We start from the raw sequence: 23820 nt of genomic DNA on the forward strand, positions 1-23820 counted from the left end.
AATCTCCACAAGGTCATTTCGTGCGATTCGTGAAGATGCGTAGACGGGAGCGACAAGCGAAAAGAATAAGCGAAGAACGAACGGCGACGGGGCGCCTGCGCGCTCAAGCACAAGCACAAGCCTGAGCGGCGCGCACAACCGTTTTGACCCTCGCCCATGTGCTTTTGGCTGCATCGCAGCCCAACGCCAAGCCAAATCTCATAAACAATCCCAGAACAAGGAGCAAGCCACTTTGCAGGCGGCAAACGCCCTCGTCGTAGACGGCGCCCCATTCCACCCTCCCAAAATGCCCTCCCTGTCTTTTCCCGTATAAACGCCGCGGCCGAAATGAGAGGCCCCATGTACCCGTGGTGGTTGCATACCAACCCAAGACAAAAATAAAAACACAAGAGTGGGTATCCGAAGTAGAGAGTAGACGAGAGTTGAGAGATGAGAAAGCAAACGAGAAAAAAAAAAAGAGGCGCTAAAACAGGTTGCCAAGGGAAAGGGCTCGTGGTAGTCGATGCAGGCCAAGAGTCTGTGTGCTTCGGGTACGCGCGGTGAGCTGAGTCGTATGGCTGGGCAACGGGGGAGGGGGGAGCTGTGGCTAAGCACCATGATATGCGCACGTGATTGTGCTATCGTAATGCCCGAGGCTAAGGAAGTCGTCGCCCATGTGGATCCAGCGGAGAGGTACTTGTCAGCCACGGTCTAGAACAGCGTGGCTTGACCATGGCCAGCGCGCTCCAGAACTACCAAGAGAAGAGAAGTGGGCTAGCCAACGTGGCAGGGGAATGCACACAATGATGGTGGTGGTGGTGGTGGTGGTGGTGGTGGTGATGGTGATGATGATGAATCATCTGAAGATGGTTGAGATGCGGCGCCTGGTTCGCTGGCGCACGCGCGAGAGCATGTTGGCCTTGAGTGGCGCCAAGCCAGCTGGCATCGAGACAGAGGGGTGTCGCACGCTGGCATAGTCGCTGACAGAAGTGTCGCTGGGACTTCCGCCCGGGCTGCTCTCGTTGTCGTCGTCGCGCACGGCAGGGTAGGGTGACTCGGGCGAGGGGAAGAAGTAGGCGTCGAGGCGCGAGTTCATGGCCCGGTTCTTCTCGGATGCTGCTGTGACCAGACTGCTCTTGCTGCCCACGCTCGTGGCGCTGTCGGTGCGGGTGATGTTGTCCAGGCGGATGTCGCGGCGCGCGGCGTTCAATGAGGTCGAGTGTGCGCGCGCAAGGCCTGAGAGGGATCCGACCGGAGGTGCTGGGCCGTCGCCAATGAGCTTGTACTCGAACTCGGAAACGTGGCCGTGGCAGTAGGGGCAGTGGTCGCACTTGACCTCCCAGCCCGAGATTCCCAGCTTCTTACCGCATGTGGAGAGGTTGCTGGAGGGAGTGCATGGGCGGACGAGATGGTACCAGCGGTGCTGGCACGGAAGAACCGTGACGCAGAGTTCGGCGACGCACATGGTGTGTTTAGACGGCCGACGTGTGGTGTCGAGGTGAGGTTGTGGTGGAAGCCCGAGGGTTCAGCTGGGCTGATGGGGCAGGCGGCGGTCACAAGACCAAGACGGGTGGCAATCTGGGGTGGACACTAGTGGGCAGTAGTGGACGGGCTATGATGTGGTGGTTCCTGTGCAGACGGGCAGGCCGAGGCACACTGTGTGTGTATGTGTGGTGGTGGTGAGAGGTAGTGGTAGGTGGGTGTGAGTGGGATGCCTAGACAGGCGGCGGGGCCAAAGTTATACAAGTAGGTGCCGAGAGGAGTCGAGGGCGGTGGAGATTGAGGTAATGCTGCGTGCCAAGGCGTGGCAGCTGATAGGCCGAGCGACAGACAACGACCCTGGCTGGCGTATAAAGGTTAGGTGAGATGAGCGGGGCACGGTATACGCGGCGGAAATTGGGGCGGATAAGTGCTAAGCCGAGGGCAGGATGGTAAGACGGTAGGACAGGTACGGCGAAGCAGACACACACACACAGGCCAGCGTTCGGGGCGTCGAGGATGACGAGTGGAGCCGGGCTCGGCGGATTGCGAGGCTTGTCTTACGCTCAATGGACGAGGGGCAGGCGCCGGGAGTTGAGTCAGGCGGGGGTCGGGCTCACGGCGTCAGTAGGAGGGGAGGATTGATGCTGGAGCAGGTCGCGGGTGAGGTCAGCATGTGTGTGTGGATGGATGGATGGATGGATGGATGGATGAGGGCGGGCGTGGTGTGAGCGTGTGCGCGTGTGCGAGTGCCTCTGTGTGAAACGGCGTGGGCAGCCAACACAGGCAGCGAGCGCATCCATCGTTATTTAAAACCACTCCGCTGGGCAGCGGAGCGGGCCAAAGTTTGGACAGGGGGGCGGCGAGTTTCCAAGTTGATGCCAGGTGGTGGTGGAGGACGAGAGGGTGGTGGTGACAGGTTGCCCCTCCGCCCTGGTCGGTCGCGGCGCCGGGACGACGCACGCGGTGTGCACGCTAACGGCGCACCAGCAGTTGGGCCAAGTCGATCCGTGCCAGAATGCTGGATTTGCGCGCCCTCTCTCTGGCGGACGAACATGTTAATCAGAGGTACACGTCTCACCGCTCTCAGATAGCGCCCTGCCCCGTCCGCTGCTGGGGAATCCAAAGCAAAAAGCCTCCATTGTCGGCCACCATGGCAGCGCTACTGGCACCAGGCGCCCGTGTCTCAGCTGCAGCCCCCCTCCACACCCACCCCCGTCCTTCTTTTCCCACCCACATCCTTGGCCTGACACGGCGCCGCCCACACGGTTGCTCTGCTGCTGCTGCTGCTGCTATTCCGACGCCTACTCTGATTCCTGCTACTACTACCTGTACGCTACTAATACGACGACTAGGAGCACTATGACTAGCACCGCGGCTAGCTCCACGCCTACATACGACTACCCAAGGGCCTTACTCAATCCATAGCTCTGCGAGGCCACGGCGTGCTGCAGCTATCGGCGCCGGTAGCGAGCGGAACACCCCCCTCCAAGTCAGTTTGCTGATCCACCACATGTCAGGCATGCCCGGCAATTCCACAGCTGCCCACAATCCGTGTCATGCCTTGTCTCTGCCACCATGGTCACCTTGGACGGCCAACACCATCATCAGACGCTCTCGCCATGCCCTCGCGCACTGCTCGCGCACGAGGGCGCCCCTGCCTGGCAGCGCCCAGCCGGTTGCAGAGGGCGACAGGCACGGCACCGCGGGATGCGACCATGGGGAGGGCCATGATGGCTGTTCCCGCGTGTAACAAGGACGTCAATTTGTGGCGCACTGCCAGATTGCCATTCCCATTGTCTCTGGCGTGGGTGTGCGCCTGTTTGACGACAGGATGCGCCTACACCTAGGCATGCACCTCTCCGGCAGGTCAGGCTGTGTCATGGGCCACGCCGCAAGACGCATGGCGGCGCTGCATACGAGCAGGCTTGCCGATGGGTGGCAGCAATCAGATAACTCCCCGAATGCAGCAGGATAGCCGTTGCACAGACGGCGCACGCATCATTTCAGCCCTGTGGCAGAGGCACGCCCCTTTCTCCATCTAAGTACTATAGCCTACTGTGCTCGAGATTGCCTGCGCCCACACCACGGCCAGGCCCAATTTGCTTACTTGCTTCAGGCACACACACACAGGCTGGCGGGGGACGCAGGGAGGCATGGACGGGCGTGGTGCGCAACGGCGGCGGCCCAACAGCAAGCCGCCCATGGCCATGGCCGTGTCTATGCTGCCGATGGCCGTGTCTATGCTGCCCATGCCCATGCCCATGCCCGTCGTCGGATTGCGAAATGGGCCAGGGTCCCGTGACACGAGGCAACTCCTGCGCCTGCGCCTGCGCCTGCTCGCTCCTCTCGTCCTAATCGGCCCACATGCACAGCCTCTACGCCTTTCATGCAGCTGCAGCCCCTCGCCATTCGCTCCGCTCCTCTCACGCGTCTCTCACGCTGCTTGGCGCCGCCCTACCCTCTTAGCCCCGCCTTGGCACGCCCTCGCTGATAGCCCGCGTCACAACCACCACCACCACCACCACAACCCCGCTTTGCAACAACACCACGCCACGCGCCAATCACGCCCCACGCTCCCACTCCCCCACCGCGACCCGGAGCCGCCAGCGCATCAACCGCCGCCCTCGCCCTCTCGCAAACTCGTCCTTGTCCCCGACTCCCTCAACGAGGCATTTGTCCGCCCACCCACCTCACCGCCCACCCCCGACTGCCCAGACTGTCGTGTAACTCTCCCAAGCCTCAGCAACACCGCGCTGGTTCCAACCCGCCGGTAACAACACACTCCAAGCTTCACATGTCATGGCTGTGTACCAGCCCTTTCTCCACCACCCACGCTCATCCGAATCGAGTCGTCATCATCACCACCATCACCACCACCTCTCCTCTCCCTGTTCCCATGAATCGGCCATGTGAGAGCTTGCACGTCAAGCATGGTCAAGAATGACACCGTCGCTCAAGAGAAAAAGCTTGGCGCATCCTGCACCCAGCCTTATGTCAAAGATGCATCTGCATCTGACTCGGCGCTTACCAGCAACTACACAAACCCCGAGGCTGACCATCGCATACACTCGGCACCTGCTGAGATGTGACAGCTGCCCGTGCCCTGTTGGGGGCCATGTGAGATACGCAGAGTCCATCATCACATACTAAATGCCGGCGTAAACCTACCATCAAAAGCAACCAGTGTTTTCGTTCTAGAACCTCTCCAACAATTACATCACACCGTCACCCGCATTGATATCCGGTGAGATATTGGCGTGTGTGGTGTACACCTTACTTCGCTCCAAATAGGTGTAACTGTAGAGCCGTCGCCCTTCACAAAGGCAAAGTATGTCTCGTCTTTTTCCGGCTCCCCAGTTATTTCAAATCCCCGCTCCCACCCGGGAATAGCAAGCCATGTCTTGGCCACGTTCCACTACCATCCTTAGCACTCCTAGTGCGGGTACGGTTGAACGCTGAATATGACGGGCGAATGAAACTCGCCAACTCCAGCCCCGTGCTCGCCTATGGTCTCGCTAAAGCTTTACCGCCAATTTGGTCTTTTGGGTTTGCTTCATTGTTGCTCTTATACCAATCTGGTAAGAGACAAGTCATGCCGTCGTCGTGGTAGTTGAGGGGAAAAACATCATGCCCCTTGGAGAGGATCATCATGGCAAACCTGCTCACATTATATGCCTCTTGTCAGGTGTTACAGCAAGAGCGCCAGAGCCACAATAGCCCCAAACACGGATGCTAACGTAGCTCTACCACAAAGTCCAAATTTCCTCTCGGCACCTGAGGCTTCCTGCTGCTCATCCCCGCATCTTGCTCTCCAAATGCCTCGTCCAGCACTGCCTTTGCCTTCCTTGGCATCTTACTGCCCTCTTGCTCACGCCCAGACTTCAAGCATATAACCTCTGCACGCAGACTCCTCCATGTCAAACGATTTGCCCCTTCGATCTTGGCGAAAAAAAGTCAAGATACTCACAGTTGGGAAATTGGGTGCAACGTCATAGCCGACAGTAGTTGGAACCTTGGTGCCGTAGCTACCACTACTGCTCAAGTCCAAGCCCCGCATGTTGATCTGTAGCATTCCGGAGATACGGTTCACTGGTCGAATCACCTATCCAGTACTGTAATTGATCCGAGAAGGTACTGTTCAGGGGCGCAGCCTCTATCATCCGACTTTTATCAGTGTACTCTGCACAACATGGAGCAAGGGAGAAAGCAAACAAGAACCAAGAGATATGCACATACGCAGATTCGTCAGCTACACCCTCAACAAGCCTTCACATTCGTCAGGCACATCCATCTGCATTCCCCCGCATCTCCTGGTAACCAACCACTCGGCAGCCGCCTCATCCGATACTGTTGCCTAAGCGCATTCACATTCACACACTCGCCCCTCAGCATTGTCTTACAATCCCCCTTGTCATCTGCAGCTCTCTCTCCAGCGCTTCCCGCGTAAACGCAAGCCCATCTGTACTGCCATTCTGCCACAGCATATAACCATGACACATGCCCAGGAGCCCGCCCAACCGCTGCATATCCGTGCCGCCCGTCGCAAGCCACACAGCCACCTGCATGTCTTTACGGCATCTAGACTGCCGTCTTGTGCATCCCAGGCCTAGATCCAAGACGACACGTGCCACGTACGTGTATTGCCTATGTCTTCATCAATCACCACTCGGCTGTCGTTGCCGTTGCCGTTGCCTCCGCCAAGGAACACGACATTTAGCGCCGGCATATTCATGGTTGCTGTGGCGTTTGGAGACACGTAGTCTGAGACGTCGTCATAGGTTACCGTTGGCTGTGGCGCTGCATCATACGGCTGCTGTTGTGCTAGGCAGGTCTTTGTGGTGGCGAGTAGTATCAGCGGTAAAGAAGGGAGGAGGTTGAGAATCGTGCCAGAGTCATGATGGATGTATTGCTGTATCAAAGAAGAAGAGGAATGTATTTCAAGAGAATACGCTATATGGATCTATACGAATACATGTATGTATGTATGTATGTAGTTACCAACATACACTTACCTCGTCCATCTAATATCCACTTTCCCATGTAGATCTTCCATGTCAATCCTACAATTCCGCAACTCGATCTCTCTCCATCTCAGGCCTGCAACCCAGTATTCCTTCCTCTCTCGATTCCTTCTCTCCCTCCTTCCTTTTCCGGGAACATCAATCACTCCACATCAACGACTTGACCACAAACCCCACCCCGGGCGTACAAAAAAAACCTCCCAAGACAAGACAAGGCAAGGGAAGGCGAGAAAATGAAAATCATACGATATACAACAGTTGCCTTGTCGCCTACACGCAACCCACTCGAATTCGAATCCAATCCAGTCCAATCTAGCCATTCAGCATCCCCCCACCCCGCTATCTCATCTCATCTCATCTCATCTTCATCTTCATCTTTCATCCCAGTAATCGGTAATTTAACGCCACTCACTCCACTTCCCTACTCAACCCACTCACCTACTTCCCTACCTGGATAACCCTAGCCCCCCTAACTATCCTACACCTCCACCTCCCCAGCCCAGCCGCATCCCACGGAAAACTCGGCAGGCACAAAAAAACAAACACCCACCCCCCCCTCCCCTTATGTGGCTCAGCTAGCGGTGCCGGGTTTACCGTAGGAAGGACGAGGAGGGGGGGGGGAAGCTGAGCCTATTATTAGTTAGGTGTTTAGTTTAGACTAGATCTAAGTTGTGCTTGGTATATCATCACATTGGCTTTGGCACTTTCACTTTGTAAGTTAAGTAAGACCTTTGCGTACATACATGCATGCATGCATGCATATACGCCCGCACCTACATTCCTACATACCTGCATCCATACACATGCATGCATGCATACCATGTCCTGTGTCGTCATGCCGTGACATGCTCGTGTACCGCGTATGGATTCATCTCGGTAGATAACGTAGTATTAGCTTGGGGCTTGGGGGGGGGGACTCGGTGTGGTATAGTGGAGTGCAGGGCTGGGCGCGTTTGTGGCTGTGCTGGGCTGGGCTGAGCCATGGCGGGTCCGGTGTGTATGGGTATATATGTATGCAATGGCTATAACGGCATTGTTGACGGAAGAACTTGCTCTCTGCATGACCACATACACACATGGTGAGAGAAAGCGGGACTAACGGGTGTGTGGGTTGGAAGGGGGGGGGACAAGCCGAAGCCATCGTGGTTTACCGCTGCGCAATACGTCATATCAGGTACAGTGGCGTCCAAGAGGTCTTTCTCAACATGTCACTTGCAAGGACACCCTCATTGATTCCTTGCGCAAATTCATTTTTTCTTTTGCTAAACGTCGGCGCATTCGCCTTTTACAATTAGTGCAGCAGTCTCAAGACCTTGACTAGATCCGCCGTGACGCCCATGGCCGTAACCTCCCCGCCAGCGCCTGCACCTTGGATGATGAGTGGGTTGTCGCCATACCGCTTAGTGTAGAAAGCAATAATGTTGTCGCTACCCTTCAGTGCTGCAATGGGGTGGCTCTTGTCAAACTTCTCAAGGCCAACCTTGACCTTGTTGCTCGGCACGTCGACACTTCCGACGAAGCGGACAACCTTGCCCTCTTTCTCTGCCTCTGCCTTTAGGCTATCCATCTGGTCGTCGTATTGTGGCAGCTTCTCGAGAAATTCATCGCCAGAAGAGCAAGACTCGAGCTCTTTGGGAATAAGCGACTGGACAGGGAAGGAAGTTGGCGATTCCACTTTGAGGCCGGCAAGACGGGCGAGAATGGTGAGCTTGCGTGCGACGTCCAGACCGTTCAGGTCGTCACGTGCGTCTGGTTCTGTGTAGCCCTTCTCCTTTGCAGACTTGACTTCTGCGGAGAACTTGCCGCCACCGCCGCCGAGGGGCTGGAAAGAGTTGAAGAGGAAGCTCATGGTTCCACTAAAAACACCTTCAATCTTTGTGACTTGGTCGCCAGTCTCAACGAGATCCTTCAGTGTGGAGATGACGGGCAGTCCTGCACCGACCGATGACTCGTGGAAGACGTAGCCTCCAGCGCCGTTGCCGTTGCTCGCAGCATCAAAGATTTGCGTCCACAAGTCATAGCTTCCGGAGAAAGCCTTCTTGTTTGGTGTCACAATGCTGATGCCCTTCTTCAAGAAGGCGGGATAGCTGTCGGCAACATCCTGGTTGCTAGTGTTGTCCACTAGGACTACCTTTCCAGGCGCCTTTTGCAGGTATTCACAAAGCTGTGGGAGGGGCAGAGTAGGACTGGATGTGTTTTGAAGTTCCGACTCCCAGTTGGAGAGAGACCTGTAGTCGGCATGGTAAACGGCCTTCTTGGAGGTGCTGAGCCAGATCAAAGAGAGGTAGTAAGGCGACGAGGGTGACTGAGAAAGGCGCTTGGAGAGAGCGGAGAGCTGGGAGAGGAAGGCCTTGCCTACACCACCAGCGCCTGTGGCTGTTAGTGATACACGTCCGATCATAGGGATTGCATCAGCTTACCGACAACGGCGATGAAGACTTGACGAGGAAGAGGCATTGTGTGGTTGATATGAATTGATTGTACGGGGGAAGTAAAGCAGAGTCAACGTATATAGGCTCTCCTCAAGTGTCCAGAAAAGAAGTCAGTCAGCAGTTGCGGAACCGCCAATTCGATATGTCGACGTGGGGTTGCTGCAAAACAATGAGTGGGGTAGCAAGTGACGCAACTGGCTCGGAGCTGTGGCGTCGACGCCGACATCGCCTCAGCCCGGCGTGCGGCGCGCTCACCTACGCGACCGCCAGGCCGGGAGCATCTTGACCTGACCTGCCCTCCAACACCACACATGTCCTCCAAAGACGCCCATCTGTACGGCGCCCGCCCAAAGGGACGCGCCAAGGCAAAAGAAATATCCAGCTCCAGCAGCCTCGCCTTCTCATCCACGCTCTCTAATCTCATCAAGAACTCGTCTGCCGAGGCAAGCAAGCCCACCGCAGGCCGCGCGCGATCACAGAAGGAGGATATTTTCAAGACGCACAACAAGAATGTCAACAAGCGCGCACTCAAGGACCTAGAAGACACCGACTTTACGCAAAAGCACCGCGGACGGACGGCCGAAGAAAAGGGTGAAGATGAAGTCGCCTGGAAGCGTACAAAGCGGCGCATGGAGGAAAAGGCACGCCTCTACGATGCACTCAAGCGCGGCGATGTCGAGGACCTGGACGACAAGTATGGCGTAGATTTTGACCGGAAATGGGCAGAGAGGCAAGAAAAGGGCGAGGCCGAGTCGGCCGAATCGTCAGAATCAGAAGCCTCAGAAGAAGAGCTGGTGGAATACACGGATGAGTTTGGCCGCACGCGAAAGGGCACCCGCGCTGAAGCCGCCCGCGAAGAGCGTCGGAAGCGCACTCTGGCTGCCGACGAGCCCGATCGCTTCTCTGCCCGCCCCAGCATGCCCACCAACCTGATTTACGGGGATACCGTGCAGACACAAGCCTTCAACCCTGACGAGACAATTGCTCAGCAAATGGCAGAACTAGCCGCAAAGCGCGACAAAGAACTCACCCCACCCCCCGACCTGCATTTTGACGGTAGAGCCGAGGTGAGACAGCGCGGAATGGGCTTCTTTAACTTCTCCAAGGATGAGGACGAGAGACGGGAGCAGATGAGCAGGATTGAAAAGGAACGACAAGAAACGGAGCGGGTGAGGAAAGAGAGAAAGGAGCAGATTCAGAAGCGCAAGGAGATGATTCGTGCAAAGAAGAGGGCTATACAGGAAAAGAGAAGCAAGGGTCAGGCTGAGAGGTTTTTGGATCAACTGGGCGCGGAGTTGTTTAAAGATGGAGGTAGTGATGTGAAGGAGGGCAAAGAGGAGGGTGAGAAGTCAGGAAGCACCGCGTGAGTCGAGATTTCTTGTGTTTTGCATCATGATACCCAATGACCAATCCATCATCTCATCATTCGTTGGTGCTGCTTTCTGTGTTATCAACATGACCAAGATAGGACGTGAGCGTCACATTCTATCCGCACTCCAACCCAGATGAAGTGCTCTCGCGCATAAGGATACCCCTACAGACGAGAAGCTATGCAGTCATGCTACACGTGATGTGGTGATTGTAGTGAGATGATGCAGATAATAGCTAAAGGATCATGGATCCTTGACCTGCTCACATCTTGATATCAAAACTCGTCCCACAACCACAACTGCTTGTTGCCCCCGGTATGCCCGTAATCTTGAACTGACTCCCTATCAGCTCCATTGTATAATCAACTGTGCTCCCATTCAGCAGCTCCAAACTCGGCTCGTCGATAACAACCTTCTCGCCTTTCTCTCCTTCAAATACGGTATCTTCCTCGGTAGGTGGGTTCTTTGATAGGTCGGTCAGGTCCATGAGGTATTGGAAGCCATGGCATCCGCCGCTCTCAATAGTCACGCGCAGCGCAAGGTTCGGGTTGTTGTCGCCTGTGGAAATTTTGTATAGGCGATTTGATGCACGTGGTGCTATCGAAATCAGCATTGGGTTGCCCGAGTCGTCGGTTCGTGGGTTCTGGATCACGTTTGCGGGTTTTGCGGTTGAGGGATCGGAGGACGTGGCAAGGGCTCTTCGTGGTATGCTTGGTCCTTGAGCAAATGCTGACATTTGTGCTGGTATATGCCCCAAGGGTTTCCGCGGTAAGGTAGACGGCGCAAGGAAGTCAAAGTATAGCGACTGCGAGGTGGCGCGCCAGGCGACCCTGCTATGCGTCCTCACAGACTGCGATGCGACTCTGGAGGGTGCAGCCGCTTTCTCTATGGCAGCTCTCCTCATCGCACGCCAGCACGAAGCGCACATGGTGGATGCCGATGCCATTGTCGCGATATCGAATAGTCGAGGATGGTGTCGGAGGTGGAGGAATCTACTACAATCTGAGGTCATAGCTAGGCATGTCGCAAGCCACAGCACCAATCAGCGTTGGCCATCGCCACAAGGCCTAGACTGCTTAGTCAGCACACACCCCACGTTGGGCGGCCGCCACCATTCCATCGTGAGCCACCGGGCTGTTATTACAGCCCTACCCGCCCGAGCTATCTACTTATCGCGCCTTAGACCCGAATGCATACGCGAAAACTACTTTCCCATCCGTAACCTCTGCACCGCGCCGTGGTCTTTCAGGGCCCTGACTCTGTCTTTCAATCGCCGCGACAATGCCTTACCTACACAACCCTTATCTAGCGATACCGGAGGCCAAACTTTGCGCCGAGCAATTTTCGCAGCGGGAAGACGCGAAAGACGGGTTGAGCAAGCTGAGGAGCGAGTTCGTCATACCGACCAAGGGCGACCTAAAGGCTCGGAAGTATGGATTTCAGCACAAGGAAAAACGCGCCACTGCGCAATCGCAAGACGACGAGGAATCGATATACTTCTGCGGCAATTCGCTTGGGCTCCAACCGCGGAGAACAAAGGAGTACATCAATCGCTACCTTGACACATGGGCGTCCAAAGGCGTCTTCGGCCATTTCACCAATTATGAAGGAGGCCTTCCACCGTGGCTACACATTGACGATGCAGTGAAGAACCAGACGGCCAAAATTGTCGGGGCGCTTCCTAACGAAGTCGTCATCATGGAGACATTGACTGCAAACTTGCATCTTCTGATGGCGAGCTTTTACCGTCCGACAAAAGACAGGTGGAAGATCATCATTGAGGGCAAGGCGTTTCCTAGCGACCATGCATGCTGCCCCGCCCCACCTTACTCTGATGTATTGACTGACCATATGATAGTATGCTGCGCTCTCCCAGATCGCACACCACAATCTCGATCCTTCCGCTCTCATCACCATCGACCCGCCGTCAGCCTCGGCGCCCTACCTCTCGAGCGAACACATCCTGTCTGTAATTTCACACCACGCCCCCAGTACGGCTCTTGTCCTTTTGCCTGGCATACAATTCTACTCGGGCCAGTTCTTCGACATTGAGTTGATAACGCGTCACTGCCGGTCGCTGGGTATAACAGTGGGCTGGGATTTGGCCCATGCAGTAGGGAATGTACCGTTGAAGCTGCATGACTGGAACGTGGACTTCGCGGCGTGGTGCAACTACAAATACATGAATGGTGGTCCAGGAGTCATTGGCGGGGCCTTCGTTCATGAAAGTCACGGCAAGGTAGAGCAGGTGCCCACAAATCAGACCAACGGTACAGGCAGCTCGTCAAACAGGGACACAAGCCTCTCGTATCGCCCGCGCTTAAGCGGCTGGTGGGGCAGTGACAAGAACAGCAGATTCCGCATGGACAATAAATTCGTTCCCATTCCTGGCGCCAGCGGCTTCCAACTCAGCAACCCAAGCGCACTCGACATGACATCGGTAATGGCAAGTTTAGATGTCTTTGCGCTGACCGACATGGAAGCCCTGCGACAGCGCAGTCTCAACTTGACTGCATATCTCGAGGCTCGCCTTCTCAAATACCCAAATGGCGAACCACCTTACAAGATCATCACACCACCGAACCCAGCCGAGCGGGGCGCACAGCTCAGCATTCTTCTGAAGCCCGGCTTGTTGGACCAAGTGCTGCATTACATCGAAGAACGTGGCGTGGTGGTGGATGAGCGCAAGCCTGATGTGCTTAGAATCGCACCAGCACCTTTGTACAACTCTTTCCGCGACATCCATCGCTTCATCAACATTTTCCACGAGGCATGTCGCATCGCTACAAGGGGCGCAGGGGACAAGAGGCCGCACAACAATGCGGTTCCGAAAGGCATTGCAGCAATATGAGCTGGGTAGACCTTCTCGGGGGAACATCTGTTCGATTCTTGGTATCTGGTAGTTGTCTGCCCATTGAGCAGCATAATTTCTAATTTCAGGCCCAAAAGTACGCATATATATATACCCAAAGCAACAAGGCAAACAAATAATAAAAATATCGTTGTAAAATTTATTCTTCTGAGAAAGCGCAATACTAAACAACAAAGCGCCATCGTAATGTGACAAAATCCTGCTGTTTGCAGTCCGTACCCCTGAGATGCTTATCCAACGCCTATTGGTATCTTTGTATGCACCAACCCCGTTTCTTATGCCTTGAGTGCGAAAGAAAAGAGACTATCCATCTGCACCCACTGCCGTCCATTCTTTTCCAACCACCTCTCCACCACGCTCTTCAACGTGTCAAATCTCTCCCTATTGACTTCAGCCAACACTTTCATCTTCTCTCTTCGCTCCATATCCTCCGCCTTGATACCGCCGTCCGTCTTGCCAACACGATCAACATCAAACAAAGACTGATAGTAGAGAAGCTGGTTCCATACATCGCGTTCTTTGATCTCGTAGCTCATCTTGCCCAAGCAGTCGCGGGCAAGTCCCTTGGGTCCTAAACAGCGGTGGCCGTAGACGGAAATGCTGCGCGTACGGTTGGAGCACTGTGGGTCGTCGCATAGAACATAGCCCGCATAGTATGAGGCGACAACTTGTCGGATTGCCGACTCTAGTTGTGCTACTACGCTGATGTTTTGCAGTGTCACACCGCAACCTTCTGCAGGACATTGAATACCGGTGTGCGAGATGGTTTGCAACGACGTCGCAGTGGGTGAAGTTGAGGAGAGACCTTGGAAGGGGAAGACAGTCGCACAGGCTCGGCAGCGTAGCCAAAGCGGCGAGCAGGATTGGAAGCGCACAGAGTCCGGGATCTGTGACTCCAGAGGGTGGATCTCGGTGTCTTGTTGCGCGCCGCCAGAGACTGTGCTGACACGATACTTGGAGGTATCAAGTCCGAGACAGGCGGCAAGGAGCGTAATGTTTGTTCCGCTGATAGGAGCACAAAGACGCTCCACTGGTGGTAGAATCTGTTTGTGGAGGTAGTAGTCGATATCCGGCTTCAGTCCGCTGTCAGGTTTGAGGACCTCGTCCACCGGGTAGGCATTTTTGGCTGCATTCTCAGCGGATCCAGATGACTCTCCAGTTATGATAAAGCTCATAACGTCCTTTGCTTTGACGTGCTTTCCTTTAGCCATGAGGCGTAGAGCGACTTGGACCGAGGGCATGGAGTTGCCGTTGGGGTATTCCTTCGGGTTCTTTCCAAGCTGAGTGTAAATGGTGTACTTTCGAGCCGGAATGGCGTATTCGCGCATTTGCTTGCTGAGTTCGCGGAGGTGATTGTGAATCTTCTCGACAACGACTTCCGGGTCTTCACCACTGAGAAGGAAGTTGAGTAGTTCCCTATGGTGCTGTTAGTAACGTATGATAAATATGACTGAGTTGTAAAACATACGTAGAGGTCTCCTTGGAGAGGGCGCAGTATTCTCTGCGCCTCATGTCGAGACCCTTGACTTCCAGCTTTTCAATGTACTTGCCGTCAACTGCCACCATGTTGATAGCAGCATACTTCTTCTTGGCGTGCAGCAAGATGCGTCGGAATATGTTGTCGATATCAATCTCCAACAACCTGTAACTGTCGTTGACTTCTTTCTTGAACTCATTACCCAGTTTGACTGCGTCCTGAATGTTGTCGACATTTGTATTGATCATGACAGAGTCGGTATCACCGTAGATGACACGAAGTGCCTTCTCCTCAGCCATGTCCTTGGTCTTGCGCAAAATCTCTCGACCCTTGTATGTTGTGAGCATAGCGAGCGGGCGAGCGTAGAAACGAGATTTGGTGTATCCCAAACATCCGTACATGGAGTTGGCAGTGAGCTTGAGAGCCATTTGCTTGATCTCCCAGGTGGCCAGTTGATCCGGAGTAGCATCTTTGGACTTCATGAGCTTCTTCACCTCCCTACGTCGAGAGACAAGTGTGGCAATAAGGCGTGGTAGAATACCCTGCTCTTGGTCGGTAGGGACTTCGGGTACCTTGTCATCATCTTCGGAGATATCAGATCGCTCGACTGTCGTAAAGCAGATGTTGTACTCCTGGATGATACTGGGATAAAGGGAGTTGAAGTCCATGACCAGGATGAACTTGTCGTAAAGGCCCTTTTCGGGCTCAAAAACGAGACCACCCTTGTACTTGTCTTTCTTCTTGGCGTCTGCTCCTTCCTCTCCCTCTGCACCCTCGTCCTCAGCTTTGACTTTGCTCTTACCCCACTGCTTGTCTGGGCAAATGTACTTGTTCCTGTGGAATTCGTGCAGCAGAATGTACTCGTTACGTTCGGCGCGAGTTCCACTCAGTGTTCGAGCCCAGGAGTTACCAGCCAAGTTGGTCAGGACCTTGGTGAGTGGCAGCATCTGCACCTTGATCGCTATAGCGGCGATGAAATATGCGTCAGCCTGACAGTGCTTGACATAATTCAAGAGGCCTTCCTTCGTGGTTGCCCAGGTTTTCAAAGCAACCTCATTGTCAAGCTCTTCACGGCGCTTGTTGAGACCGAGCTGACACATCTCTTCGAGACTCCAAGATTGGCATTTTGGCATGAGAGACTTTCCGAGATCGTTGGCCAAATCACACAACAAGCGGCCAGAAGCCAGTTGCTTCTCAGCAAAGAAGCTGCCTCCGCCTTTGCCCATATTCTTGGGCCAGTCGCTCCTCTTAAGCCGTCCAATACGGTGCCATCCGGGGGTTTTCTTTTCGCGCAGGCGGCTCAGCAAGACACTGTAATCCACATCATCCAAACGATGGCCAACAAGAACGTCTGGATCGTGCCGGTAAAACATGGCCATAAGCAGACTGAGAAGTTCTTGCTCAGTCTTCTTGAGGTACATGTTACCCTTGATTTTCTCAACTTCGCCTTGAAACCCTATCGGGAAAGCCGGTCCGTTTGGTCGCATAATGGTGAAGCTCTTGCATTGCATCTGGTCAACGGGTGTAGTGTCGGTTAATGAAAAGTTGTCGTAGATCATCGCGCTGGCCATCAGGATCTCCTGCTTGTTGTCTTTTGCGTTGAACGTTGTTCGTAAAGAAAGACTCATGAGGGTCATAGGGGGCGCATCCAGATTATCCGACGCACTCGTAACCGTGATGTTGTTGGGTTTGGTGACCAGAACTTCCAGCTTGCACCAAGAGGCATTGGCGACAGCACCGAAATCTGGTGCATCAATCTTCAGCCAGCAAGGTCCCATGATGTTCTTCCAAAGAACAAACTGCTCGAAAAGGGACGTGTTGGTTCCAAAGACGTGTGAGAACGTCTCTCCCGTCAGGTCAGAAGACAGGGGCATCTTATCGTATCCATATAGAAGTTTCAGGTAGTCCGCCTCTTTGGGTATGTCGGCGAGTTCGAAAGCGTACTTCCTTGTGCATGGCTTGATCTTGTGTAGGTTGACGCGGTGCTTGCTCATGATCATGTCGACCTCGTCTGAAACATCACTCAGCCCAATCTCCTCGTCGGTGGTTACACCCCTGACGTGACGGTATTCACGGGGCAAGAAGTACAGTTTGCGTAGTATGTTGTCGACTTTTACGAAGCAACTGACGTATTTTCCCGACTTCCGGTCTTTAACTTTGCCGAACAAGCACAAGCTACCGTTCACCTCAGTATAGTCGATCCAGAACATACGCATGCTACCGTCGTCTTCTAAAGCATCTTGTGGCTGCAATTTACCAACTCCTGTGGTCTGTGGAGCTGGGCTGCTCATGACGTTGAGGTTGCTTGTTACATCGTTCCAAGAAGAAGCATCGACGTGTGTTGTAGATGGTTTGGCAGGCGAAGAGTCGGCAGGTGTGGGGTGATCCTCCTTTTTGATCTTCGCTATTGGGCGTCGGCCAGCCATGTTGACGCTGGCAACGGGTACACCAAGATGGCCCGTGGGCTGGGCAATCTCCATGAGGTCCTCTTCCTCTTCTTCGATCTTTACCGCGGGTTGTGCTCTGCGCTCTACGGCCTTTGTGACTGGTGATGATGGTAGTGGTGCGTCACTCATGGGAACGTCGTCATCGAATGTGGGAAGGGCATCGTCATCTGCCTCTGCTACTTCTGTTGGCGGGGTGCCTGGAATATGACCCGAGTCATTCGTGCGCCGCTTTGTCGCCGCTGGGCGGTTCTCAGATATCGGTGGTGATAGTACGCGAGTCTTTCGCCTAGCCTCGGTTTTGATGGGTCGTGTTCGGATCGTGGAGGTATGGACGGGGCTTGTCTCGATTTCGCCCAGCAGGTCATCCATGAAATCTTTATCGGCGGCAGTGGCAACAGGCTGGAAATATCAGCCCGCCGTTTCGTATACAAGGAAATGTTAAAATTTACCTTTGCTTTTGGTGCCATGGCAGCATTCTTCGCACTGAAGTACTTGCTAATGCCATTGTTAATCTTCTTCTGTTTCTCTTCATCTTCTTCGCGCTTTCGCTTGGCTGTTGCACGTCAACTCTGTCAATTGAAGCTTCGTGTGTTGTAGCATACCCGCTTTCCCTTTAGCGGGTCTCTCGTCTTCATCCTCGCTTTCTGTGGCAGCGTAGCGGTATCGGCCCTGATCATCGTCCCACTCTTCTCTGCCGTCATCGACGTATCCTTCGCCTTCGTCACCGACCACAAAGTCGTCTTCGTCCAATCTACCCCGCACGATCTTCTTGTACCCCTCTTCGTCGACCTCGTCATATAATTGTTCTTCTTCAGCAACCTCGTATGTGTCCATACGCGTCTTGCCAGCGGCACGATTGGCCCGCAATTCCGCCAACAGGGCAGCGCCCGTCTTCTTGCTTGGTCGAGGCATGATATATTACAACGAATAAATTATGCGGGCAAAAGAAGTGAAGAGAAGAAATTGGGTATGGGGCTCGTCCGTGGGCGTGTTTGGAGGGCTGGCGGGACGACAGGTTCAAGTGCAGGAGCGACGCGCTAGTTAACACCGTGCACGCGACGCGCCTGCCCATTAATCGCGCCAAGCCACTACCCCGATTCGTTCATTCTATTACTCCCCCACCAACACCCCTCTCCAGCAGACACACACATCACAATGGCATCAGTCTCGAAAGCGCCTCTGGTCTGGATAGACTGCGAGGTATGCTTCTTGACATTGTTCTCAAAGTAATTGATTATTGTTGACCCCGCTAGATGACCGGCCTGAACACCGACAGTGACTCGATCATGTCGCTGGCCGCATTCGTCACTGATGCAGACCTCAACATATTGGATGACGCAGGTTATGAGGCAGTCATTCACCATGACAAGGAACAGCTTGACCGCATGGGGGAATGGTGTACCAGTCATCACGGGGACTCTGGGCTAACGCAGGCCTGCATCGAATCTACCACTACCGCCGAGGAAGCTGCTGAGGGCCTGCTCAGCTACATCAAGAAATATGTACCTGAGCGTCGCACGGCTCTTCTTTCGGGAAACTCTGTACATGCCGACAAGGCTTTCCTCGTCAAAGAGCCCTACAAGGTTGTAATCGACCACCTTCATTACCGGATTTTGGATGTCAGCAGCATCAAGGAAGCTGCGCGCAGATGGGCCCCTAAAGAGACGCTGAAGAAGATCCCGAGGAAGAAGATGTTGCATGAGGCACGACAAGATATCTTGGAGAGTATTGAGGAAGCAAGATACTATCGTGAAGCATTCTTCTTGAGGCCTCAAAGCGCAGCAGAATCGCAATAGAACTGGAATAGGAATATATCCAGTCACCAATCCTGTTCAATAAATGCATGTATTCTCGAACGAAATATAACGAAAACTCATATCATTACAATCATATTTCATCTAAGCTTCTGCTGGAGTGTGGAATTTCTAGGCTACGTATCATATGATGCGCCTCAAAGTCACAATCCCTCGTCCCAGGCCCTAAAAGATTGGTGCTGGTAGTTGGGCATGCACTTCACCTTTTCTGGAGGCGAAGTCTCCCAATCAATTCTAACATCATCGCCTTCGTTTTCGAGGTGCTTAGAGACATATCCCTTCAGTGCCTTGATCTTTTTCGCCGCCTCATCGCTGTATTCCACGTTGACACTCGGCACGACGGCAATCTTTCCGTATCCATTGAACCACATATCTTTAGCAAACAGCTTCGGCTCTCCTTGGAAGCACTCGCCCTCTTTGTGCGCCCGAAACTTGATCTTCTTCTCCATGAGCGGCTTTGCCGTGAATGCTGTCACGCCATTCCAGCATGAGAATACTTGGAAAGGTTTCGAACTCGACAGCCGCGTCTGTGCCTTTTGGTCGTTCCAGAATAGATTCCATGCATAATCCCAGCTTCCATCTTCGGGGATGTTGAAGAACAAATCACCGGTCATGCCTCGAGCGATCCAGACATCATAGAACGTTGGATTCTCACCAACATATGTCCAATCCATGGCACATGTTTGGTCAGCTCCCTGAAATTTGCGCTGATGAATCATCTCCAAGAAATCTTCCATACAAAGTGCAATGTCGTTGGGGAATATTACAGTCGTGTCGCTATGGTATATCTCCGGACGAGCAATGAGATCTTCCACGGCCAGGTTTCGGAGTTCTGCAAGGGCTTCAATCCGATCGGCTCCTTGAGCTGTTGGATTGATGTCGCTCGATTGTAGTTGATATTGGATCCCCAGGAGTTGCATGCTGGAACGCAATTCGTCAAGCACTTCGAAAGTACCGTCATCTGACCTCCCCTCAACTATAGACAGTACGCAGTGTTGTGGCCCGAGAAATCGTATGGTTTCTACTATCGAACCAATCAATCGCGGAAGAAGATGGACACACTGATGTAAGTCGAGGGCAAAGAAGAACTTGGGAAGTTGGGCGTGAACCGACGATTCTGATGACCCTCTCAAGTAATTATAACGCTCGAGATTCGGCTGCGGGCACTCTAGGCGTGAAAATGTCTGATCTGACGGTTCCATAATCGCGCGAATATAAGGTGGTGCCTGAGCTCGAAGAGTGGCATTACCTTCTTTCAAAGATAGTGAAGAGGGTGTTGGGGTTGGAGCTTGTTCCAAGCGAACACCAGTCGATGCTTCACCATGTTTTCCTTTGACTGTCAGTAAGATGAAGATTTGATTGAATAAGTTCCTACCTGTCGTACCGGGATGGAGATGCCCAGTGACTGTAGATTTGATCGTCGAGAAGTTGTTGCCATACTGAAAAGCTCCAAGTCCTGTCGTGAGAAGGAATATGAAGGCCAGCAACGCGATAGCCTGAAGAAGCGATCTTATAACTCGTGGTGTAGCCATAGGACAGGTATTGCGATAGACAACAATTGAGGTGCAACTAAGAGAGTGATAGTCACTACGCGGCTGTGAATGAAGGAGCTTTCAGCATGGTCAAAGCAACTGCGCCGCATCCCGCTCAAAGCACGGGTGGAGACCGTGGGGGTAGGCGCCTTTGTACTACCCTTCACCCAAAAACGGGCGCTTATCGAAATTGCGAAGCATAATACCTGTTTCTAACCAATAGTTGGACTTAGCCGCCCCGACTAAGCGACTGTACTTTGGGCGTTTCATGCGTTGGTTCAGGCACAACACACAACGCTGCGTGGAGAAACAAATAGCAGAAATAAGCCGCAAACTGTTAAAGCTTCATACCGTCACATACTCACAGAATATACCCCGACTTGTATTGCAGAGAGCTTTCTTTTCAACGCGTGGGAGTAGGCTGGTTTACCCAAGATACTTGGCATCCGATGGATCTCTCAAATTTAAGTATGCACCCACTCTCTGGGTAAGTATAGCCGACCCCACGCCCTACAGTTGCAGCTGTGCCACAGAGCTAAAGGGGTGTGCGTCTGTTATTGATTGCATGTGTCGCAGTCTTTTACGTATCTACGTGTCTTGCTATCCGTTCCTCTTAGTTTACTTCTCGTCAGTCACTCGTTCGAAGACATGTTCTGGGTTCTCTTCTCAGTCTTTGTAATGTTAAGCTCACTGGAGCAAGTTCCCTCCAGCTTTGCCATGGTGTGCAGTCAAACTACACCTGCACTAGCCAACGCGACCGCACGAGCCCTCCAAGCCCATCATCTGCTCAAGAAACGACAATATTCGGGGCCTGTTACTACCTGTGGATACCTTAATGGCGATCCACAAAGTGCGCGGACAGCAGCTTATGGCTATGGATGCCGCGTAGACACCGCACGTGGACTATGGGGTTTTTGTCCAACAAGTGTGATACTGGCCGAAGACTGTGGTTTGGCAGGATTCTGTGTGGATGATCACTCGTGTACGGCAGGGTGTGGCAGTTTTTTCAACCAAATAGGTATCACTACAGTCTCATGGTGAGCCAGCGCAACGTTCTTTACTGCTTCGAATTTGTTTTCTAACCAGACCCTAGTGAAAAAACCCAATTCTGCTCCACTGCCTTACTACTTAACGGCCGTGATCAGTCATACGAGTATATTGCTTGTGGAATAAATCCAGTGCCAGAAACATTATTCCCAGTTCCGAACGCCGTGGAAGCATCGACGACATCGAGCCCTAGCGCCACGCGCAGTGCTTCTTTAGGTACCCCGAATTCACAATCAAACCCACCGAATACAAGGGAACCATCGTCCCTCACTACTTCGCTAGAGCCTTCATCGCCATTGTTGACACCATATGCAACGGATACGTCTTATGCACAAAAATTCACGAATACCGGGGCTATTGTGGGAGGCGCCATTGGAGGGCTTAGTGTCATTTGCTTGACCATTCTTGGTGTGCTACTCATACGTAGAAAGCGCAGAGTTGGGGAAAAGACAGACCAGTCTCCAGGAGACATTTATGACGACCAAACTGCTCCTACAGACGACACTAGGTACGGTGGTTACCACTCATTATACGCAAAAAAGGGGGCGCATTGGGATAGCAGTCATGGTCCCGTAGAGATGCATGCTGGGTATACTGCGAGCAGTGAACCCATCGAGCTCATGGGAAATACGCAGTCTAGTGAGCATATATTAAAACAGAGATGATTGTGCAATGTGAATGGATTGGACGTTGTGGTAGTTCCGCCTTGGAATCTGATAGAACGCGGACAAGAAGTCATCAATGCATATATTATGAAGACATTGAAGGCAACGGCCTTTGATGAACTGGAAAGGAAGTTTTATCTTTGGTGACGCGTGCGAATCTTGAGAGCTTGCCGGGGCTGCTTGAGAAACGTGAATGCCAACGCGGTACGCTTTGATGCAATCGTATCATACCATGTATTGATTCCTTACGAAACCAACGATACTACCAGATTATATTACCCATTTGAACCGTCGATCCTGTATGGTAACGTGTGGATGTCGATTAATTGAAAACACGTCTCGTTTCTTATCCAGTGTGGCACGCGTTGTGACTGAACGCTTCCCCTCACGATCCTGTGAAAAGAAGTGCTATAACCGAGGAAGGCAACTCATGTCGTCCCTTCTCTTTCTCGCGCTGATGCCATTGCACAGTACTTTCTGGGGCCGTCATCGAAGCTCGTCTCGGGTGACTTGCGCATTTGCAGCCTGCCTCCCAGCATTCCCAGCATGCTACACCAATCCCACAAACCTGTCGCGTACAGCGGGTGGCATGGACGTACTCACGCGTGAAAAGATGTTGCGTAGGAAAAGCATGGGTTCGACTTCCTTTCATCCAGCCCTATAAGGACACTGGAATCCTTGAATGCCCTGAACCAACATTCTGACCTTTCTCCAAAGGGTACGGCTCCGCAGTTATGATCCTTCGGACCGGGCGAGATCGATTGGGCGAGCCCCACGAAGAGTAAGACTGCTCAGAATACTATAGCGTCCTGAAGAGGTTAGAGGGCGGGCGGATCGTCCAAGCTGCTTGTCAGGTGATGGCGGCCTAGTAAGCGGTGTCTCGATCAGTACTTATCGGTGTTCGTCTTACAGACCACAGATCGAAGTGGCGTGTGTAGCACTGGGGTCAATTCAGTCGTTGGCACGTTCCGCGCAGCGGCAATGTTTGTTGGTAAACAGATAAGACGGATTTGCATATTTACTCATGCGCTGCAATATTGCATTACCGCCATGTACCTGCCCCCGGAATACACCTTTGGTCTTGCGGAAATACCAGAAGCGGCATGCCGGATGCGCCTCCGACCGTGTGCTTGGATAGGAAAAGACCCAATGCGGGGTATCGGGAGGAGATCCAACTACCCCGCAAGCTAGACCTCTCAGATAGTATCTACCCCAGTCGCGTGTACGTATGGCGTAGGCCCGGAATAGTTCCGTGTCAACACTGGTACTTGTTCTATCCTTGAAACTATGAAGTCTCCGGCGGTATCCTACGGACCACCGGCTCGGGGCAATACCAGCGGAGATCGAGCAGGTTGAGACATGGCGAAAGAAGTCAAGCGGTATCCAAAGGGCAAGCTTGAAGTCGCCCTGGTTATTGGACACGAGATGGGCACAGCGTGGCGGATGGAGTGTCGATCATGCAAGAATCCCGCAGGAGGGGTACGTTATTATTGTTCCATTAGAGTCTAGTGAGCTCGAGGCTATGTAAGACTTTGGCCGAGGCCGTTCTAACTAGATTTATTTACAAATACGAGTTTGTGCTTGAAGTGTGTCTGTGGTGCTTCGGCCTTTGTCTAGGTAAGCGATAGCTATCGCTTACTAGACGCCTAGTGCTAAAGAGCATTTTGATAACAGAAAGAGAT

At 53.2% G+C, this 23820-nt stretch overlaps 10 protein-coding genes across 10 annotated transcripts; 4 read left to right on the forward strand and 6 right to left on the reverse strand.

The window, feature by feature from the left end:
* Window positions 1–862: 862 nt before the first annotated feature.
* Window positions 863–1444, reverse strand: SETTUDRAFT_54173 (uncharacterized protein; the record flags this gene model as incomplete). The annotated part of the gene is made up of 1 exon (XM_008031326.1): window positions 863–1444. A coding segment is annotated over one exon (582 nt), but the record flags the coding sequence as incomplete, so codon positions are not given.
* A 3521-nt stretch (window positions 1445–4965) lies between these two features.
* On the reverse strand, window positions 4966–6501 carry SETTUDRAFT_34346 (uncharacterized protein; the record flags this gene model as incomplete). Its single annotated transcript, XM_008031282.1, has 7 exons — window positions 4966–5138; window positions 5199–5400; window positions 5429–5563; window positions 5717–5815; window positions 5862–6067; window positions 6097–6411; window positions 6474–6501. The coding sequence occupies 7 exons, from the start codon at window positions 6499–6501 to the stop codon at window positions 4966–4968; spliced, it is 1158 nt and encodes a 385-aa protein (XP_008029473.1).
* A 1188-nt stretch (window positions 6502–7689) lies between these two features.
* On the reverse strand, window positions 7690–8964 carry SETTUDRAFT_165213 (uncharacterized protein). Its single transcript, XM_008031629.1, has one exon. It carries the CDS (start codon window positions 8881–8883, stop codon window positions 7774–7776), a length of 1110 nt encoding a protein of 369 aa, XP_008029820.1. The 5' UTR covers window positions 8884–8964; the 3' UTR covers window positions 7690–7773.
* A 258-nt stretch (window positions 8965–9222) lies between these two features.
* SETTUDRAFT_165214 (uncharacterized protein) lies at window positions 9223–10214 on the forward strand (the record flags this gene model as incomplete). The annotated part of the gene is made up of 1 exon (XM_008031630.1): window positions 9223–10214. A coding segment is annotated over one exon (760 nt), but the record flags the coding sequence as incomplete, so codon positions are not given.
* Window positions 10215–10348: 134 nt separating this feature from the next.
* Window positions 10349–11245, reverse strand: SETTUDRAFT_165215 (uncharacterized protein). Its single transcript, XM_008031631.1, has one exon. The coding sequence runs from the start codon at window positions 11228–11230 to the stop codon at window positions 10547–10549; it is 684 nt and encodes a 227-aa protein (XP_008029822.1). The 5' UTR covers window positions 11231–11245; the 3' UTR covers window positions 10349–10546.
* A 207-nt stretch (window positions 11246–11452) lies between these two features.
* Window positions 11453–13259, forward strand: SETTUDRAFT_165216 (uncharacterized protein). Its single transcript, XM_008031632.1, has 2 exons — window positions 11453–12090; window positions 12143–13259. Exons 1-2 carry the CDS (start codon window positions 11566–11568, stop codon window positions 13133–13135), a joined length of 1518 nt encoding a protein of 505 aa, XP_008029823.1. The 5' UTR covers window positions 11453–11565; the 3' UTR covers window positions 13136–13259.
* Window positions 13260–13358: 99 nt separating this feature from the next.
* On the reverse strand, window positions 13359–17965 carry SETTUDRAFT_121314 (uncharacterized protein). Its single transcript, XM_008031633.1, has 4 exons — window positions 17683–17965; window positions 17530–17633; window positions 14625–17479; window positions 13359–14572 (listed from the first exon to the last, which is right to left on the reverse strand). Exons 1-4 carry the CDS (start codon window positions 17912–17914, stop codon window positions 13432–13434), a joined length of 4332 nt encoding a protein of 1443 aa, XP_008029824.1. The 5' UTR covers window positions 17915–17965; the 3' UTR covers window positions 13359–13431.
* Window positions 17966–18235: 270 nt separating this feature from the next.
* On the forward strand, window positions 18236–18876 carry SETTUDRAFT_34352 (uncharacterized protein; the record flags this gene model as incomplete). Its single annotated transcript, XM_008031283.1, has 2 exons — window positions 18236–18280; window positions 18334–18876. 2 exons carry the CDS (start codon window positions 18236–18238, stop codon window positions 18874–18876), a joined length of 588 nt encoding a protein of 195 aa, XP_008029474.1.
* Window positions 18877–19037: 161 nt separating this feature from the next.
* On the reverse strand, window positions 19038–20514 carry SETTUDRAFT_156492 (glycosyltransferase family 69 protein; the record flags this gene model as incomplete). Its single annotated transcript, XM_008031634.1, has 2 exons — window positions 19038–20403; window positions 20486–20514. 2 exons carry the CDS (start codon window positions 20512–20514, stop codon window positions 19038–19040), a joined length of 1395 nt encoding a protein of 464 aa, XP_008029825.1.
* Window positions 20515–21242: 728 nt separating this feature from the next.
* On the forward strand, window positions 21243–22099 carry SETTUDRAFT_56043 (uncharacterized protein; the record flags this gene model as incomplete). Its single annotated transcript, XM_008031328.1, has 2 exons — window positions 21243–21463; window positions 21520–22099. Coding segments are annotated over 2 exons (801 nt in total), but the record flags the coding sequence as incomplete, so codon positions are not given.
* Between the last annotated feature and the right edge of the window lie 1721 nt (window positions 22100–23820).

This window comes from Exserohilum turcica (assembly GCF_000359705.1).
Source record: "Exserohilum turcica Et28A unplaced genomic scaffold SETTUscaffold_6, whole genome shotgun sequence".
Lineage (NCBI taxonomy): Eukaryota > Fungi > Ascomycota > Dothideomycetes > Pleosporales > Pleosporaceae > Exserohilum > Exserohilum turcicum.

Bases quoted from the DNA above. Each gene is read 5' to 3' on its own strand.
- SETTUDRAFT_165213 (XM_008031629.1), bottom strand. From the start codon at position 8,883: ATGATCGGACGTGTATCACTAACAGCCACAGGCGCTGGTGGTGTAGGC.
- SETTUDRAFT_165215 (XM_008031631.1), bottom strand. From the start codon at position 11,230: ATGGCATCGGCATCCACCATGTGCGCTTCGTGCTGGCGTGCGATGAGG.
- SETTUDRAFT_165216 (XM_008031632.1), top strand. From the start codon at position 11,566: ATGCCTTACCTACACAACCCTTATCTAGCGATACCGGAGGCCAAACTT. The intron at 12,091-12,142 runs GCATGCTGCCCC...ACCATATGATAG, and splicing joins AGGCGTTTCCTAGCGACCAT to TATGCTGCGCTCTCCCAGAT.
- SETTUDRAFT_121314 (XM_008031633.1), bottom strand. From the start codon at position 17,914: ATGGACACATACGAGGTTGCTGAAGAAGAACAATTATATGACGAGGTC. The intron at 17,480-17,529 runs GTAAATTTTAAC...TGATATTTCCAG, and splicing joins CCATGGCACCAAAAGCAAAG to CCTGTTGCCACTGCCGCCGA. The intron at 14,573-14,624 runs GTATGTTTTACA...ACAGCACCATAG, and splicing joins CTCTCCAAGGAGACCTCTAC to GGAACTACTCAACTTCCTTC.